The following is a 19,360-nucleotide window of genomic DNA, read 5'->3' as shown; positions in this document are numbered from 1 at the left end:
ATTAGGTGTTGTTCCTTTATGCATGCAATAGGTTGTCTATCATATCATAAATGATAATATTTTTAGTAATAACACAAACAATACCATTGACTTTGGGGTAATTACATGGAATATGGGCCTAAAGAAGTGTTTGGAAAAGCTTACGGAGAGTTTATGAAAATATGTTATAGCTCCTATACGCTATTTTTAGCCCATTTTAATAAACTTCTCAGTACTGTTTATCACAATAAGCTCTCTTTAACTTATTTCAACAAATTTTGTAGTCAAATTTATAAGATAAGTCTTCTTCTAAATCGTTTATTGAATAAATATTTAATTAATTGGTATTTTCAAATACACCCAAAGTAGCTCCTTCCAATAGACAATGCATTTAGGTGCATGAAAAGCTTCTTGGGTTGCTTCTACTATATTTCACGCTTGTCAAAATTATAACTTGGCATGATACTGAATCTTCAGTTGTTTATCAGCTTTATTCTAGGGAAGTGAGCCAAGAAGTAGAGTATCAAAGCATACTTGTAGTCTAGAGAAAGAAGGGAAACATTGTTAGTATGTGTAAAAAAAGTGTACAACTGTTACATGCAAGAAAACATATATGGGAAAAGAAACATGTCAAATATTGTCATTTTTTTCCCGTGAGAGTAGGTCTTGAGTAGTCTAGTGCAAGCAACAGTTAACTTGTGCTAGTATTGATATGCCACCTTATGCTACATTTTTTCTTTTTTTTCCTTTTTCTATTCATATTTATTAGGGGTTGGCATGTCGTTATCTCCGAATAAAAGTTGTTTAGATCACCACTTATTCAATTAATGGTCTCTTAAGACTAGCAGCAAGGAAGCCTAGAACTATGGTCAATGACAAGCTACATTTGTTGGCCACGTGTTATCAAGGAGAAATTGCCAATGGTTCATGCTATACGTATATCAAATTGATATGGTAGTTGTTTACCACAAGAATAAAAAATTGAAATGTTTGATGATCAATCAACATTCATTTTAAAATCCACAAGATTAAGAAAGTGTAGCTTCTTGAACAACTGATTCACCACGTTGCTTGCAAGTAGAGTCCAAAGTTTATCTTTTCTTTTGGCAAGGAATCCAAATTTGTTCTGGACAAAAGACAAGTTGCATTAGGATTAGATTCTGTGTAGCGTGAAGATTAACTAACTATTCTTTTGTGTGTGTTTGAGCACACAGCAAGAGTATTTTGTAGCTAAGAATCGAAAATTATTCCTTTTTGAGATAGAAAGAAAGTTATTAAAGTGGATACAACTTCTAACAAAGCCTTTTAATTAACTAAATTTGCATTGAAAATAAAATGATCTGACTGTATAACATAAAATATGTATCCTCTCCAACTGCTATAGATGCTGATTAAATCATTGTCTCATTTCTTGGCTTGCTTTCAACGTGGCACAATCCTACAAAAAAAAAACATAATAATAAGAGGAGTGCTAGGAAAACTTTTTAATACTCTCTTTCGCATATCACTTACACAAGGTGAATTGTTGAATAACAAAAACACACACAAAGGGGAATTATATGTGGGTCTCACTAAATCGAGTGTGGAGCCAGAATATTTAATAAGATATATAATTCATTTTTCAATAAAAATAAATTACAAAGTCAATAAACTAATTCATTAATAAGTTCTAAAATTTCCTCAAATATTAGTAATTTAGTGGACTCCCTTTGCTAGCTATATATCTTGGGCCGCTGTGAGCTGGTAAAAAAATAATAACGCAACGAAGATTGGTAAATTAAAATAATTGTAAAGCTTTGGGAGGAGAAATCCTTCTTGTACCATATTTTATCATTTCACTATGATACTAAAAATATTTTAAGCTATACAAAAGATAATTAATGTAGATCTTATCATATAACTTTCAAACTGAAATGAGTCATTATTGTATTGTAAAACACGCAAATTTTATTGTTGCATTTTGAATCATTATCTGAACTAATAAAAATTAATTTCACTTATAAAAAGGTACCTTCACATACTTTTTTAATGGTTCAAAATATATTTCCCAAAGTAAAGCGATACGAACTCATTAAAAGAGCACAGAAGCAAGTAAGATTTTTTCGTGGAACATTGATAACAGGGAAAAGAGCGAAATGAATCTTGCATGAATCTCGAGAGGAAAAGGGTAGTGGCATTTTGGTAATTTTGTGAACAAACTCATAGCATGACGTGAGACACATGTAGTTATGGTTATGTATGTCAGTATGTGCAAAACAAATGACTTCCGTGTAGTTCAAGCGAAAGCCCAGCAACTGCCCAACACTTTTTTTACTTTCCCCATTCTCTCTCTGAAACTGCACAGTTTTCTGGTTTGGTTTGGTACGAGGAGGGTGTTGTTAGTTTATTCTTCGCAGGTAAAACGTGTTACTCTGTTGTTGGGTTTTCCGTTTCATATAGGACTAAGACTAGGAAGGGTTCACGGGTTTTGTGGGCTTATCATGTCACTAGTTTTGTTGTGAATGGGGTTTGGACTGAAAAGAAGGAAGAAGAAGAAAGAAGGAAGAGGAAAGATGCGCAAGTCTTTCAAGGATTCCCTCAAAGCTCTTGAAGCTGACATCCACTTTGCCAATACACTGTAATTTAATTGTCCCTCTGTCTCTTTCCAATCTAAACCCAAGCAAGTTTTTCCGGTTATGAATGTTGAATTATGTGAATTTTGATGATAACCTTTTCACAAAAATATCTGGCTTTTTGAGAAAGTTGCTAAATTTCTGGTCTTTTATTTTAATTTTAATTTTGTTGGGGGAAGTGATTTGTGGGTTATAATGGATGGAATCTCGTATGGAGCTATTTAGATGTAAATTCTGTTCTTTTTTCCATTCTAGTTTGATTGTTCAATTTATCCAATTTTTTAGTATTCTTTACATTTTATAATGTAATATTTTTTTAAAAAAATAATTTCATACTATGCTTAAGCTGATGTAGAAGACCAGTGACTTGTACGCTTGAGGTGGAGGCCTAATTGGAGTAGACAAAATGGGAAATTAAGTTGAAGGAAAGTAAAATAGAAGGGGAAGAATAAGAAAAAGCAACCATATTAAGTAAAGGAGCTTGATGTATGCTGTATATGTTTGTCATAAAATATGGTTTAAGAAAACAGAAAACACCAGCAATCTTTTTTAGTCTGGCTTTCTGCTTTCTTTTTATTCTTTCACCGTATTGAACCTCTTTTTGAAAAAAGTTTTAATTTTTCAATTCTTTTGGTGTTTTCCCGTAGGGTGGCGGGGATGCCTCAGCTTGTGGCAATTTCGCCTTCTTTTTTGTAAAGGGAGCGCAATCAAGTTTATTAAAGTGTACCTTTTTACTTATTTTTTTGGTATAATGGTGGTGCATTTGTGCAAACCTTCACATTTCAATTTATATTAACAAATAAAAATTTCATTTTTTGAATGGGGCCGTTTAAAACATGTCAGATTACTCGGCACCAACAACACGGGACATGTTTGAAATTGTCTGTGGCACTCCTAACTTCCAATTCTATTTACATTTTAATGTTGTAAGATATCTAAACCTTTGTTTTCGGTTTGAAAACAGCTGTAGTGTAGACTTTTATGTTGTATCATTAGCACAACAACATCGGATGAAGAAGCTTTTATGTGCCGACTTTAAATGCTTATCACTGAAACTAGAGTGCCCATTTTCTTCCTTGTTTCCATATTGAAATTTTCTCAACCAAATGTCATTATCTTATGTTTATAACCCATTCTTTGTGCCAAATATGTTACGAATCAGAGCTTCTGAGTATCCAAGAGATCGCGATGGTGCCTGCTTCCAAATGAGATTGTCCTACAGTCCAGCTGCTCAATTCTTCCTTTTTCTGATTCAGTGGAGTGATTGTCACCTTGCTGGAGCCTTAGGATTGCTTAGAATTCTTATATACAAGGTTTATACCCTGCCACTTTTATGATAGTGCAGAAACACTACCAACGTTATCAGTTTGTCGCCATGCTAGTGAATGATACATGTTGGGTTTGTCACAGGCATATGAAGATGGAAAAACAACCATATCCATTTATGAAAGAAAAGCCACTTTGAAGGAGTTCTATGGTAAGTGAATAACCATATCGAAGTATAACTTAACTGTGGCTTTCAATTGTTGTTTGGAATCATGCCATGTATTCATATGATAAGCTTTATTATCTTTACCTTCTTTTATAGAAGTGCTTCACAATCCAAATATGATTGCTTTTACACTATGACTATAATAACAGGTGTGGTCTTTCCCTCTTTATTGCAACTTCACAGAGGAGTCAGTGATGTTGAAGACCGGAAACAAAAACATCTGTGTGCTACCAAGTATAAGCGCAAAGATTTGACAAGCAAAGGAAAGCTTTCTGAAATTGACAGAGAGAGAGAAGAAGAGTGTGGTATTTGCATGGAGATGAACAACAAGGTTGTATTGCCCAATTGCAGTCATTCAATGTGTATGAAATGCTACCGAGACTGGTGAGCACTGTGACATCATTTTACTACAGAATACTTCTTATGATAAAATGTTATTAAGGCTAAAACAATTGAACAAAACATACTTACTCATCTAATATCATAATTCAACAGTTATGACTTATGACTGATGCCAAAAGAACTCTTTAACTTATGGTCTTGAAGAACAAAACCTATTATATTTATCGAGGCCTAGAATAGAATTGAATTTTGAAGAAAGAATCTACCACTTGTGTGAAGAAGTGTGGGATGTGGGTTACACTCATATTTCAATCTAATGAGTTGGCAAATTATTGGGGTATTTGTGGTTCTCAAGAATCTCAAACAAACATGAAATCTGGGTGTCTTCTCATTCTGTCTAATGTTTCTCTTTTTCTTACAATACTTCTATTTATAACTGGTATATTCTAGATCATTTAACATTTGTTGCCAAATTGCACATCGAGTTTCCCATCTAGTCCATTGGAATAAAATTACATTCATTCTCCTGAAACATTTTCAAGTGACATCAGAAATATCATGACAATAATTTTTTCAAAAGATATTTGTGATGTCAATTTGATTAATTTCTAGCAAAGGCCAAACTTGGTATCAACCAGTAAATCTGTTACCATATCTTTTAATATTCGATGGCTTTTTCTCACTTCTAAGGATGTTTATGTCTTGTTTTTTTGTTGGTTTAGGCGTAGAAGATCTAAATCTTGCCCTTTCTGTCGGGACAGTTTGAAAACAGTAAATTCTAATGACCTTTGGATCTACATTAGCAGCAGTGAGATAAATGACTTGGCTTCAATCAACAAGGAGAATTTGAAGAGACTATTTATGTACGTAGAAAGTTTGCCTCTCATTGGCAGACCCTATATTCATGTCATATCTTCACCTCTAGTGATTGCAAATCAGTAGAACCTCATTCAAACTTTCAAATTTCAAATTCTTATATGATTCTTAGTTATGCAGGAATTTATCCATTTGTACATACATGTTACCTTGTGCCATCATATACTCATTTCATTTGAATTAAATTTAAGACCTCACTACTCACTAGTTTAAAACTTTTCTTGTTCACAGCTTCAACATATCTTTCAACATTGCATTTTTGGTTTTGATTTATAGATTGGACTGGCAATATAACTAATTAATGCCTAGTTATCTGCAAACTATTCATCAAGGCCTATCACACCAAGAGATAACAAGCAGCCTTGCCAGTCTGAGGTAGGGGTAAAACAAATCTTTGACCCGATTTTCGGTAATGTTTTTATTCTTATTATTATTTGAGAAAATGAAAAAATAAATAAATCTCTTGATTTAATTTAATTTTCTTCCCCGTTCCATTTGATTTAATTTATTTGTTAAAACGTTTTAACAAATCAACAAACTCTACCTTCTTTTACACTCATTCTCTCCTAGAATCAGATATGTTGCATATAGGTGCCTTGAAATATTTTTGAAGCTCTCCTCACGTTTTCTGTCCAATGCTATACGGGCAAGTGATACATTTATATCATTCGCAACCGTAAAATTAAAAATATTTATTCAAACAAAATAATATTTCAAAAAACTTAATCACCTCCTCCCACTTCCAATCATGTCCAATTACTCACAGTAATTTGAGTAATTATCAACCAAATGTTCTCAACCCCATCTCACTGAACCGCCATCAACAATCACCTTTGTGAGCAGCAATCACCCATAAAAGAATACTTTTAAATAATTCTTTTGCACATTGCAGATGTTGTCCATGGAAGCTCCAACAAGAGGATGAATACCCACTTTCCTTTCTCAAATTGTATCGACTCATCAATTTAATTCTTAAGATTTTTAAAATATCATGTTAGTTTTCAACTTAGCTATCATCAATTACATTAATCTTTAGCGTTAAATGATGTTAAGGAAAGGTAACAAAAAGAATGAGTTGGCTCAACGAAATGATGTCATGCTATTGATTGTTTCTCTTGCCAGATGTTGTATTATTCAACCCAGTGAAAAACATTGTTCATACTCATCTCTGTGGCACATCGTTGCTGGGTTCAAACTCAAAATGAAGCGCAAAGATTACAACTTTCTCACTTCCAATTGTTTAACTCTCTTCGTCACGCAATCTCATAAGCAATTATCACACTTGTGATATTTTCCTTCTCCCTGCTCTTTCTCCAAATCTCAATTGTAATGCTTCATTGGCACTCGAAGTATTTTTGTCACCGTAGCATTTGCTGGGAAAATCACTTGTTAATTAAACGAATAAACGGGAGAAAAGTTTTGTTTTCTCCACAATTAACACGTAGCAATACAAAAGGGTCATTTAAAAAAAAGCATACCGGAAAGCTTAGAGGGAAGAGAGACGACGATGAATAGTATTTTCAATGAGGTGAATAATACAACGTTGAGTGACAGAGACGATAAACAATTGGAAATAGTTTTGTTTTCTTAAATGTATACACGTTTCGTTAACGTATTAATTTATTAATCCGTTACCTCCTTCTAATTTCACTTAATGATAAAGACTAATAAGATTGCAAAAAGTTAACATTAAGAATTCTGTGATATTTTAAAAGTCTTAAAGAACTAAATTGATGAGAACATTCATAGGAATGAAAGTAGATATTCACTCCCAATTTGAATTAAGAAAAAAGCATTCTCAAAGAACGTTCCAAAGGGATTCATGAAGTAGAGGTAATTAGTGTTGGTTTTCATTCACTTGAAAGGCATAAATAAAAGAGACTAAAATAGATGAAAAATAAAGAGATTTATACAAAATAACAACTCAAGCAAAAAATGAAAATTGTTTCTCTCTACATTTCCTAGTAAAAAATATTTAAATAAAGTTTATTTTTTTGGTACATTTTATCAATAAAATAATACAATTTTATGATTCAAATATTTGTATAATTACGAGGTAAAAATGTTATGCTTTAATTTTATATAAAAAAAACGTGCTTACTTTGATGATGATGATACCAGTGAATAAAAATTTATTATAAATAAATATTTCATTTAATTATAATTTTAAAAGTTATGAATAAAAGAGAGTAAAAAAAAATTTAAATTTAATAATTTTTAATAATTTAATATTTTTAATTATACATCAGTATAAATTTAATGTACATATTATAAATCAGTTCTTTTGTGTGGATAAGTAAATGTTATTTATTTTATTAATAATTACTACATATATTTAGTGATTATTATAATATGAAAAAAAATATGAACAAATAAATATATAAATTAGACTTATATTTTAGTCTTTTAAATCTTCTAAAAAATTATACAGTACATTAATATAAATTTCTAAATATTTATGATATTCAATATTTTATATATTTAAAATATAAATAAATAATAATAATTTCAATTTATAACTTATAGATAATCATTTTAATGTCATTTGAGAAATTTTTTTATATCATAATTTGTAATAATTAAATTAATATAAAATAATTATTTAAATACTAAATAAATATTTTATTTTTAAAATAGACTATAATTTAATACTATTATTAATAAATTTTATATAATTAATAATATAAGAATGAAGTATTATATTATTCAGCAGAAACCATGTTCTCCTCTGAAGTCTCGTGTCAGTGTTAAGCTTTCTTTAGCCACCATTCTTCTCGCTCACTCACTCTCTCTCATTCATTGCCCTGTAAGTGTATAAATGCAAATCCCCTTCTTCTCTTTATATGCAGTTATGCGATGTGAATGTGAACATGTGATTATGATGTCATCGCCTCTTTTATCTCCTTTTCTCCGTTTGCTTGCGTGTAAGCTGTTTGATTAAATGTTTCAGCCAACTCAATGTTCTTTCCGTCTCCTAACTCACTCTAACTTCATCTATTGGTTTAGAATTGAAATACATAACTCATAACTATTCTCTTCTTCTGATTGATGTTACTTCAACTTAAGCTTTTCTTCTTGTCTAAATTCCTGCCTTCGTTTCTAATGATGACTATGTAGACAATTTTTTATATATTTTTCTCCTTTTTGAAATTTTTATACAAATACTAACTGGAATATTGCAATACTTAGATAAATGTTTAGAGTTTATTATGCATATATGAGTCATAATTATTTTTAAAACATAATTTCTCTCCTGATTTAAAATTATTTTTTTATGTTAATCTTAGACTGATTTTATACATTGGATTATAGACTTATCGTGTTCTATGGTTTTTAAAATTTGGTTTATCTCCATGTCCTTGTTTCATTGTATTTGTGTTCCATGTCGTATTGATGCTTCATAGCGTGGCTTTTCTTGCTTTTTTGTTGTTAATGTTTGATTGTTCATTGAGATTTGAAACTGCGCTGCTATATTTGCGGGCGGTGTGTAATTTTTTAGTTAAGGGTGTTTTTACTGGTTTTTCAATGTTCAGTTGCCCTTTTTCTCATTTTTTTGCTGTGGAAAGCTGGGTGCAGATGGTTGGTGTTTGTTTGAAATAGGCATGCACCTAAACACGAGGCCAATCAGCTTTCTTTGGAACTGTACTAAAAAGTTTGTCACGGCTGGGCTCATTACAGTGACTGTGTCTGATCGTTATGCGACTGTTATTCCAGTTAGAGGTGGCTCTATGTCTCCCACCTTTAATCCTAAAGCCGGTTCTTTGACGGAAGATTTTTTTGGTATTTGATTTTTTGCTAAAGGAGTTTGTAAGAAAAATTACTTTTGCAATTGCAGATTTTGTTTGACCATTGATTATGCTGCAGATGACTATGTCTTGGTTGAAAAATTTTGCCTCCATAACTACAAATTTTCTCATGGCGATGTGGTGGTCTTCCGGTATTATTTTTGTCCACCCTTTTCTATGTATTAACATTATTAAAAATTTTGTTTGCATTTTTGTATTATATACCATATTTACTTTGGTATGTGATATCTGGATTCTGGAAGTAAATTCAGCAGGTAGCTATAGGGCCTGTTGAACTAGAAACTAGCCACCATCAACCTTGAAATTGTTTTACCATTGCAAGCTTTTATTTGGATTAATATTGCATTTCAGTACATGTTATTGGCAATGAATGGTTCATAATGTGAATGTGTGCTATTTGGCCTATATACAATAATGACCTCTTATTCTTTGACTTGTATTCATGAATCATTGGTTGGCTCTTGCTTGCAGAGATGCTAATTATGATATTGAACAATACTACCAAGATAATTCATGTTTAATCAGAATATACAATTGAGATCTAAGTTTCTGTTTTTTGAATTGGCATTTCAAAACATCTGTAGATCGCCATTGAATCACAAGGAGACACACATAAAGAGAATAGTTGCGTTACCTGGTGAATGGTTTGGCAATTATCATAACCATGATGTGGTGAAGATTCCAGAAGGACATTGTTGGGTTGAGGGGGACAATGCTGCTTCTAGCATGGATTCGAAGTCATTTGGACCTGTAAGTTGCTATTATCACTGTGAATTTCTGGCATTATACTGTTATGATATGAAAAATAAAGCAAGGAACATGTCTAGTGTTAAGGACCAATGCTTGAAATGAGAACTCGATGGCAATTTACATCACTTTTTCCATTATAGAACTAGAAAGAGGAATGGACATAAATTGTGTGTCAATTGCAATTTTGCTGACTTATTTCAAAGAAATAGAGGCTAGGAACTTCTTTGATTAATCCAGGATCATTGGATATTTAGATTCATTGTTTAACATTTTCTTAGCAGAATGCTGTTCACCATAGTTTCTACACCCTATCGACTTACTTATTTATGTTCCATGCGTTTCATACTTGCCTACTACTAGTCACGGCCTTTGGCACACTTAGACTAGGAATATATTGGTCTTTTAACTAACCTTTTCTATTTTTGGTAAATAAATTTTCATGTGCTGCGTTAATTCTTTATTGAAGTAGTTAGGAATGCCACATTGTCAGCCTTGACAGAAAATGTTACGGATTGGATGTTGTGGAGTTTGTCTATACTGGGATGTGGGTAATTGCTAATAGTGTTCCTTTTAATTTTGGTGTAAGGTAACCTGGTAAATATATTTGCAGATTCCTTTAGCTCTAGTTCGAGGAAGGGTTACGCATGTTGTGTGGCCTCCACAAAGGATAGGAGCTGTCAAGAGTACTTAAATCAGAAGGATTATCTTCTTTGTAGTTGAATCCCAACTCTATTGTTTGGCCTCCTAAAAGAGTAGGTGCTGCGAAATCATTCTTTACTCAACTTGTGTCATCCTGGAGGAGAGTTACTTTACCTATTTGTTGATTGGAATACTGTAAACCTTGAATCCGTCAAGTGTTGATTACAGTCTAGGCCACCTAACCTTACAGTTGTGTTTGGATGAAAATTTTTAAAATCTAAAAAATAGAAAATCAATAATGAGGGATGTTGATCCACAGTCGTATGTGGGCCAAAATAATCTTCCATGCTATTTAATTAATTTTAATTTTTTAAAATTGACTCACTTTAAATAAATAATGACGAAAAAATTATTTTTTAACTAAAATTAGAATGAATATATCTAGTTTATGAAATTAAATAAATTAAAAAAAAAAGATAAAACTTGAATTGACAATTAGATAAGTTAGCTTGTGATTTGACTCCCCACACTTTGAGCATTTAAATTTGTTTAACTTTCCGAACTCCTCCTTTCCTTTCTCATATCCAAATAAGGCACTTTTACTTTCTTAAAAGATTAATGAGATGGTTTAAAATAGGTATCGAACTTTGAACTAAGAGGTACTGGTTTAACATCAATAATGGCTCCTCATTCAAAGTAAGATAACAATTGCTCATATTAAAAAAATGAAAAAGGAAGAAATTATTATTTAAATCTAACACTTTAACTCATTCTTATCCCATAAATAATTTATCTTTTGCTCCATATACTTCAAATTTATTGTTTTCTCAAAAAGTTTATAAATTAAAATAGATTTTTAAGAAAAACACCATATTTCATAATCCTATAAAGATATCTTTAAACCATGGTTAAGGTTAAGTTTATTTTCTAAATCTTGATTATTTTTCTCTTGATTAAAAGAGATATTAAGATCTTCCATTACACTTAATGATTAAAAAATATATTTCTTATATTAATATATTTCAAAAATACATTTTTCTCCTTTACCAAAATTCAAAAAATTATTCTAAAATATTGCTTTGAAAAGAGTATTGATGTAATCTTGTAGATTTTTCAAATTATTTTAGAAAAAAAACGTAAAATTACTAAAAACATTATAAAAAGAACAAAGAATAATTTTCTAAATAAAAAATATATGTACTTGTGATATAAATGTAATATAGATATTTTTTTATTAAATTATATGTTATTATTTTATTAATAAATTTCACATTTTGCATAGAATAAAAGGAAATCTCATTTTTAGATTTAGTAAATCATACAATCATAAATAAATATTTAAAAACACTTATAAAATAAAAAAAACTAAGATTCACAAGATATTGATAAGTAATCTTGTACAACAGGAAAAAGAGATTGTCGGCACTTGAATATAATTAATTACACTTTTTAATTTTTCATTTTAATGGTTATACAATATGTCCACCAATGAACAAATTAACATATTGTATATAACTAATATTTACTTAACAAAAATTAAAAACATATAATTTCAATATAATTTCAGAAGTCAAATCATATAATTTCAAAAGTCATATTTCTACTCTTTTTAGAGGATACTCAAACATATATAAATTTCTAAACAACAGTACACACTCAATATAACATACCATCTAATTACAGTCAAATCATAAAACAAATTTTCAAAGGTCAAACACCTTCGGACTCAGCTCCAATCATATGGTTAAGAATGTATTAAAACTAATTCACATATTACAGTCACATTGCTATAGATCACATTTTCTCGTTCTTAATAAAAATTATATATCCTAAAGTTTCGCCTTTCCTATTTTCATGCTGCAAGACATACATTATTCAAAATTAGTAGTTCACATATATGATAATTAATAACCAAAAAAACCATAGCAACCTTTTGAAAAGAGTATTGATGTAATCCTGTAGATTTTTTAATTTATTTTAGGAACAAACACGAAAAATTACAAAATAAAATAAAATATTATAAACAGAACAAAGAACAATTTTCTAGATAAAACTTTATGCACTTGTGGTATAAATATGATGTAGATATTTTTTTCTTAAATTTTAAATTATTATTTTATAATAAATTTTTCATTTTGCATTGTTAATATATATGATAAAATAGAATAGAAGGAAGTCTCACTTTTTGATTTAGTAAATCATACTATAGTAAAAAAAATATTTTAAATCACATATAAAAAACTGAGATGCAAAATATAGTAGATAGATAATCTTGTATATTAAAGAAAAGGGATTGTTGACACTAGAATATATTTAATTATTTTTATTTTTTTCAATTTAATGGTTATCTCATATCCAACCAACGAACAAATTGACTTAATGTATCTAACTAATTTTTACTAAACTAATATTAAAAACACAACTTTAAATGACGAAAAATTACTAGTATGTTCTTTAATAAATATTGTATTCAACTAAAAGTAAAAAAGAAAATGTAAAATGTGATGCATTGGGTATCATTTTACCTTTTGACACGATTCATAGATAAAATATTTATGTACTTGTGATATAAATGTAATAGATATTTTTTTTATTAAATTATATGTTATCATTTTATTAATAAATTTCACATTTTGCATAGAATAAAAGGAAGTATCACTTTTTGATTTAGTAAATCATGCAATGGTAAATAAATATTTTAAAACACTTATAAAAGAAAAAAAGCTGAGATACACAAGATAATAGATAAGTAATCTTGTACATCAAGGAAAAAGGATTGTTGGCACTTGGATATAATTATACACTTATTTTATTTTTTTGTAGTTTTTCATTTTAATGGTTATCCAATATGTCCACCAATTAACAAATTGACATATTGTATCTACCTAATATTTACTTAACAAAAATTAAAAACATAACTTTAAATAATGAAAAATTACTAGCATGTTCTTTGATATATTTTGTATTCAACTAAAATTACAAGAAAAGAAAAAGAAAAAGTAAAATGTAATGCATTGGGTAGCATTTTGCTTTTTGACATGATTCCTACACCTTTGGATAAAATATTATTTATAATTATAAGAGAAAACTACTCTTAACAAACTATCCAAAAAACAAAAAGTTATAAAGGGACTTATGTTGAAATAAACTCCTAAAATTTCCTTACCTTCTATAAATAAATTTTGACAGTTGTCGATGCTTTGCATCATTTGATATCTCTGCCAATATTAACAAATTTTGTCCAAACAATTTACTTGAAAATCTTAACTAAACATATACAGCTCCCGATATAAACAAATATTTGACATCTTCTTGAATTTGTTTAGTTAGGCCAGCTATATTATTGCAAAATCTTTCACTATAAAAGCATCGAACAAAATCTCCATCATTCAAACTTATCTTTAATCACAAGTTAACAATTTTAATCATTGTTTAGACATTGGCAAAGACCAAATCTCCATCATGTTCAATCCCTCACCGTCTTCTCACACAGTATGCAATTTTTATCTTCACAGTCTTTTCTAAATTTACGTAATCTTCCTTTTTTTTTTTTTTTAGTGTATATGTTTTGAATTATATCTCTAAGCTTACCCCAAAGAATAGCATCATAAACATAATTCGTAGCTAATTATTTACTACTATTTATTTATATACAGGTTCTGATAAAGTTTATTTCTCAAGCAATGACACTTATAATATCAATAATGCTATTGCTACCAAGCACATCATACTCACTTTATCAAGAGCTAAGAAATCCTATCAAAACAGCCACTTTTGTGTCTGAAAGTTTTGAATTGCGACCAGGAACAGTTGCATCAAAAACGTTAATGAATATTGAGTTTCCAAAAGGTCATATCGGAATTAAGAGTTTCGATGCTGAACTTGTTGATCAAGAAGGGAATTCTATACCTTTGTATGAAGCTTATCTTCATCATTGGTTTGCTATAAAATACTTTGAAAATACTACCATGGCACACAATCCTAAGCTTCATCACAGTCTTCTTGATGGTTTCATTTACAAGAGAAATGACGGCACATGCAATGACTTTTTACTTCCACATTATTGGGGCTTTGGAAGTGAATCACGAGGAACAACTTCAAACATTCCAGATCCTTTTGCCGTAGAACTGGGTAACCCTACACAAATTCCAAATGGGTATGAAGAGAAATGGTTGTTTAGCATCATGGTCATTGATACACGCGGTACACAAGATAGGAAAGGTTGCAGTGAATGTAGATGTGACCTTTTTAATCTTCCAAATGACTTTTATAATGTAACAAAGGACATTCATGGTCAACCATTGACCACAGATTATAAAGGAGGACTCTTTTGCTGTCAAGACAACCTAACATGCAAACTAAAAGAGGGTTTTCAAGGTCCAAAGAGAAATCTTTCTTTAAGATACAAAATAAGATGGGTTGAATGGGACAAATACCAAGTACCTCTTAAGGTCTATATACTTGATTCAACTGATAAAATGAGATCAAATGGTTCTCACACAATTCATGATTGTCAGGTAGATAAGTTATTCAAGTCAATATTTTACAAAAATTAAGTACACTTTTTGCATCAATTAAATTACAAAATATAACATTTGTCTATTACTTTGTGGAGGAATATTAAGCAACAAAGATTTTTTAATTCCTTGCAGGCAGAGTACACCATTTTGCCGAATGGTAGTAGTGACTCTCTTCATGTCCAAAAGGCAAAAATCAAAATGGAGAAGGGTGGTTATCTCATCTATGGCACTACTCATATGCATACAGTTGTTGTGAATGCAACTCTATATGGGCAGGTGATATGCAATATTATTTGTCATAATTCTTATATACTCTATGAATAGTACTAGATTAAATTTTTGAAACTTTGTGCTTGATTTATATCTTATGTAATAAATTTTCTTCATTTTATGATATTGTGAGTAATAAAATATCGTAATGCATCTTCACTTCTAAAGTTTATTTATTTTTAATTAATTTAGGATGGAAGGACTTTATGTACTTCAACACCAAAATATGGAACAGGAAAGGAACCAGGAAATGAAAATGGTTATGCTGTTGGAATGTCTGTTTGTTATCCGCAACCAGGTTCTATCAAAATTAATGATGGTGAAACTTTGACCATAGAATCTAGATATAGAAACGAGTTTCTTACTGGAGCTATGGGACATTTCTACATTTATTTGGCAGAGAGACTACATGAGGATATTAAAAATTCAATGTAAAGTTATTTTGTGTCTCCACTTGTAAAGTCAATCGATTGTTGAGACAACTAGTCCATGACAATATAAATATCATAATTTCTTTCGTCATCATTATGCTTGCTATAGAGTTTCTTTGTTGCATATAATTTGAAGAGGTGCTTCAAAGAGGAAAGAATAATAGCAGTTAGAAAGCACAATCATTTTCTTTTCATATGATATTCATATGTCTAATGCTTTAAAGATGTATTAAAAAAAAAAAAATCTACTGATATCAGCAAGTCTTAATTAAAGTTTAAGTGTTTATAAATGTTATTTCTTTTAGAATTCATGTTTACGCAAAATTTGTTAGCATAGTTAATTTCTAACACTTTAAAAAGGTAAAAAGTTAATCTTATATATTGTTCAAAATTTTGTTAAAATAATTCTTGGTAGGTACTTCTTTAAACATTTAAGGACTAAATATTAATAATTTTTAATTGAGATCGATTTTAAATATAAAGTTATTTACTTGAATAAAAATTTATTTAATCCTATAAACCACGAGACTAATTAATTTTGTAGGTCTTTAGATATCAAATCACATTTAGACTTTAGTTAGTAATTCTTTTACCATCAACAACTATACTTCTTTTTTGTAACTGTTCATTTGTTTGTTAGCTGATTTTTTCCTGCTTTTGAAAAAAATTGGACCAACATTATAGCTAATGTGGACCACAACAACAAAAACACTAAGGAAAAGATAGAAGACGAAGTTTGGCAATTGGTTTGGTTACGATGAAATATGAATCTACATATTTACATGGAGAAAACCGTTATAAAAATCAACAAAAAATTATTTGAAAATATTTGCAAAACAATTTTTAATTTTTTAAAGAAACAAAATGAACATTGTGTTACAATCAAAATTTCTATACAAGTAAAAAGGCGTTTTGCATATGAATTGTTTTTAACTTCTTGAATTTATTTTTTCTTTTTAGAATTTTTCTTTTTAAGAGTATTAAAAGTAGATCTTGTATATCTTAAATATTTTTAGAAACGTTATACACTATTCTTATCAAATGTTTTACTATCATATTTAGTTTAAATATTATTCTTTCAAAATATTTTTAAAGTTTTAGTTTTTTAAATGTTTTGCTTTAAGGATTCTTGTGTATACAAAATTTGTTAGTATATTTAATTTCTGCCATTTTAAAAGGGCAAAATGTTAATCTTATATATTGCTCAAAATTTTGTTAAAAGGTAATAACTTTTTACTTCTTTAAAAATTTAAGGACTAAATATTAATAATTTTTTAATAGAGATTAATTTTGAAAACAAAAATATTTATTAGAATTAAAAATTTATTAAATCATATAGATCATGAGACTAATTTTTTTAGGTATGTAGATACAAATCACATTTAGACTTTAATTAGTATTTCTTTTATGCTCAATAACTATACTTTTTTCTATTGAAATTGCCCATACTCACGTTGATTTAAATCTTAAGACAATAAAAGCTATCAAAATCTTAAAATTTTACAGGTATGTCTCATTCATAAAATAGAAATATATATTTTTAATTTAAATTTAACATTAAGGAAAAATAAGATTGAGAGAATTAACTATTAAATATTACAAATATAATTTAAATCATTATTTACAGTAAACTTTATCAAATCTTTTAAGTATCTAAAGTTAACATCAAATTGTTTACAAACCAAAAATTAATTTCTAATTAGGACTTAATCAAAATTATTATAACCTTAATGTAACTTAAATCCTAATAAAGCATATTCTTACTTGTGACACCACTGAGAATATGATCCTATAACGAATCATCTTTCATTTCAATTCTTGAAAAATAGTTGTATGGGTGAGTATTCACCACCCCACTAAATCCTTTACTGTATGAATGAAACATGTAATACAGAAACATCATCACATGCAATATACATCAAAATAATGCTAACTCATATATTATATTAATGAATTTTCAGTAGATCAAATGTCATAACAATCACACCATTAATATTTAATTCATACCCTAACACCATGCCGTTTCATATAATTTTACATCAATCAATTATGCCATAACACGTGCGTTCTAATCCTATTAATCAATACAATATAATACATGCATTACACCAGTCGATGTATTACAATACACCAATCAATATATTACAACACACGCATTATAATCACACAATCATTGTGTAATGACACATCACAATTCCACACTCGTTGCCCGGGGATTCCTTGAGTCAGTTAGCTGGATCAACACGGAGACAATGTGTGTCCACTTGGCCTCTTCTAACAAAGGTATAGTCAGGAGTCTAGTCACGAAATGAGTGTGAGACCTGTGATGCTATTGTTTTTAGCAATTCATGTGCACACACTACGAAGAACATTCACCACCCTTTTTCCTCCAAAATTTTTAAATCGTCTCTGAACTTTATACCCCAGTGAATCTCTATAACTATCTATACATAATCTCGTTAGTTTTTCATGACACCATTTTCTTAGCAAATCACACCAATTATCTTTTCGTGGTTTTCTTTTACATGTAATCATTTTTACTTCTTTAAAAATTTAAGGACTAAATATTAATAATTTTTTAATAGAGATTAATTTTGAAAACAAAAATATTTATTAGAATTAAAAATTTATTAAATCATATAGATCATGAGACTAATATTTTTAGGTATGTAGATACAAATCACATTTAGACTTTAATTAGTATTTCTTTTATGCTCAATAACTATACTTTTTTCTATTGAAATTGCCCATACTCACGTTGATTTAAATCTTAAGACAATAGAAGCTAGCAAAATCTTAAAATTTTACCGGTAAGTTTCATTCATAAAATAGAAATATATTTTTTCAATTTAAATTTAACATTAAGGAAAAATAAGATTGAGAGAATTAACTATTAAATATTACAAATATAATTTATTAAAAATCAAAGGAAATGAAGGTCTAAAGAAAAAGTCCTAAACACAATTTTTTGTCTCGTTTTATCCTATAGAACCATTAACTCTATGTAGTAGGTCACCTACAATATATTTAATTATGATACGTTTAAGAGGTGTTAAATCCAAACATATAAATATAGGACAATATGGTAAACACCAAAAAAGAAAGGAAACATAAAATTATTATTAATGAAAAAAATCTCATAAAGTCATGCAAAGAATTCACGATAGCCCTAACTATGAATTTAACTAAACATAATATAAAAAAAAACAAAAATAATACTAAACAAATCCATCGAACTTGAAAAGTAAATGCAAACTAGATTAGGCTCCAATATAAAAGAGATGAGAATAGCTCTTGATCTGAAGCGCTCCTAAAACTCCTGTAGTCGTTAGCAACTTACCAATACCAAGATTGGAAATGTGAAAGAGATATGTAAAAGGCATGGAAGGAATGAGATTGAAACAAGAAGAAAAAACAGAAATGATGAGCTACTTTCCCTGAGGTCTCTTTTAATAGGGTTGAAAATCATTAAATTTCTTCATAGTTGGACTTCTCACAAGTGAGCACGGTTATGTAAGGCTATAAGCACGACTGTGCAAGTAGATCGAAGCACCTCCGTGTTGGCTGCTAAGGTATAGACGTGCTCGCTATTGTAAAGCTCTATTTTTCAACCAATTTAGGTCCAAAATGCATCCAAAACTCA

The 19,360-nt window shown here is 29.4% G+C and overlaps 3 protein-coding genes across 5 annotated transcripts; all 3 read left to right on the top strand.

Moving 5' to 3' along the window:
• Positions 1-2,083: 2,083 nt before the first annotated feature.
• On the top strand, positions 2,084-5,510 carry LOC113861660 (E3 ubiquitin-protein ligase AIRP2-like). 2 transcript variants are annotated; one of them, XM_027494625.1, is made up of 6 exons: positions 2,208-2,215; positions 2,525-2,596; positions 3,754-3,904; positions 4,002-4,068; positions 4,233-4,467; positions 5,148-5,437. In XM_027494625.1, exons 1-6 carry the CDS (start codon positions 2,208-2,210, stop codon positions 5,365-5,367), a joined length of 753 nt encoding a protein of 250 aa, XP_027350426.1. In that variant the 3' UTR covers positions 5,368-5,437. The 2 variants fall into 2 exon arrangements, with proteins under 2 accessions (XP_027350425.1, XP_027350426.1); XM_027494624.1 differs by having other exon boundaries at positions 2,084-2,596; positions 5,148-5,510.
• LOC113861661 (mitochondrial inner membrane protease subunit 2) lies at positions 4,039-10,827 on the top strand. 2 transcript variants are annotated; one of them, XM_027494627.1, is made up of 7 exons: positions 4,039-4,068; positions 4,233-4,467; positions 5,148-5,288; positions 8,878-9,081; positions 9,166-9,238; positions 9,692-9,857; positions 10,468-10,805. In XM_027494627.1, the coding sequence occupies exons 4-7, from the start codon at positions 8,904-8,906 to the stop codon at positions 10,546-10,548; spliced, it is 498 nt and encodes a 165-aa protein (XP_027350428.1). In that variant the 5' UTR covers positions 4,039-4,068; positions 4,233-4,467; positions 5,148-5,288; positions 8,878-8,903; the 3' UTR covers positions 10,549-10,805. The 2 variants fall into 2 exon arrangements, with proteins under 2 accessions (XP_027350428.1, XP_027350427.1); XM_027494626.1 differs by lacking the exons at positions 4,039-4,068; positions 4,233-4,467; positions 5,148-5,288 and adding an exon at positions 7,979-8,107 and having other exon boundaries at positions 8,868-9,081; positions 10,468-10,827.
• Positions 10,828-14,200: 3,373 nt separating this feature from the next.
• Positions 14,201-15,721, top strand: LOC113862432. The gene is made up of 3 exons (XM_027495519.1): positions 14,201-15,013; positions 15,149-15,292; positions 15,479-15,721. The coding sequence occupies exons 1-3, from the start codon at positions 14,201-14,203 to the stop codon at positions 15,719-15,721; spliced, it is 1,200 nt and encodes a 399-aa protein (XP_027351320.1).
• The last annotated feature ends 3,639 nt before the right edge of the window (positions 15,722-19,360 follow it).

Source organism: Abrus precatorius, unplaced genomic scaffold (assembly GCF_003935025.1).
Source record: "Abrus precatorius isolate BTA unplaced genomic scaffold, Abrus_2018 Scaffold3, whole genome shotgun sequence".
NCBI classification, from domain to species: Eukaryota; Viridiplantae; Streptophyta; class Magnoliopsida; order Fabales; family Fabaceae; genus Abrus; species Abrus precatorius.
The sequence above is the reverse complement of the archived record's forward strand: the minus strand, read 5'-3'. Positions and strand labels throughout refer to the sequence as shown.

Coding starts and splice junctions, on each gene's coding strand:
- LOC113862432 (XM_027495519.1), top strand. CDS start 14,201: ATGCTATTGCTACCAAGCACATCATACTCACTTTATCAAGAGCTAAGA. Junction 15,014..15,148: donor ACACAATTCATGATTGTCAG/GTAGATAAGTTA, acceptor AATTCCTTGCAG/GCAGAGTACACCATTTTGCC. Junction 15,293..15,478: donor ATGCAACTCTATATGGGCAG/GTGATATGCAAT, acceptor TAATTAATTTAG/GATGGAAGGACTTTATGTAC.
- LOC113861661 (XM_027494626.1), top strand. CDS start 7,991: ATGAAGTATTATATTATTCAGCAGAAACCATGTTCTCCTCTGAAGTCT. Junction 8,108..8,867: donor TCTCTCTCATTCATTGCCCT/GTAAGTGTATAA, acceptor TGCTGTGGAAAG/CTGGGTGCAGATGGTTGGTG. Junction 9,239..9,691: donor GGCGATGTGGTGGTCTTCCG/GTATTATTTTTG, acceptor AAACATCTGTAG/ATCGCCATTGAATCACAAGG.
- LOC113861660 (XM_027494624.1), top strand. CDS start 2,481: ATGGGGTTTGGACTGAAAAGAAGGAAGAAGAAGAAAGAAGGAAGAGGA. Junction 3,905..4,001: donor TTAGAATTCTTATATACAAG/GTTTATACCCTG, acceptor GGTTTGTCACAG/GCATATGAAGATGGAAAAAC. Junction 4,069..4,232: donor CACTTTGAAGGAGTTCTATG/GTAAGTGAATAA, acceptor CTATAATAACAG/GTGTGGTCTTTCCCTCTTTA.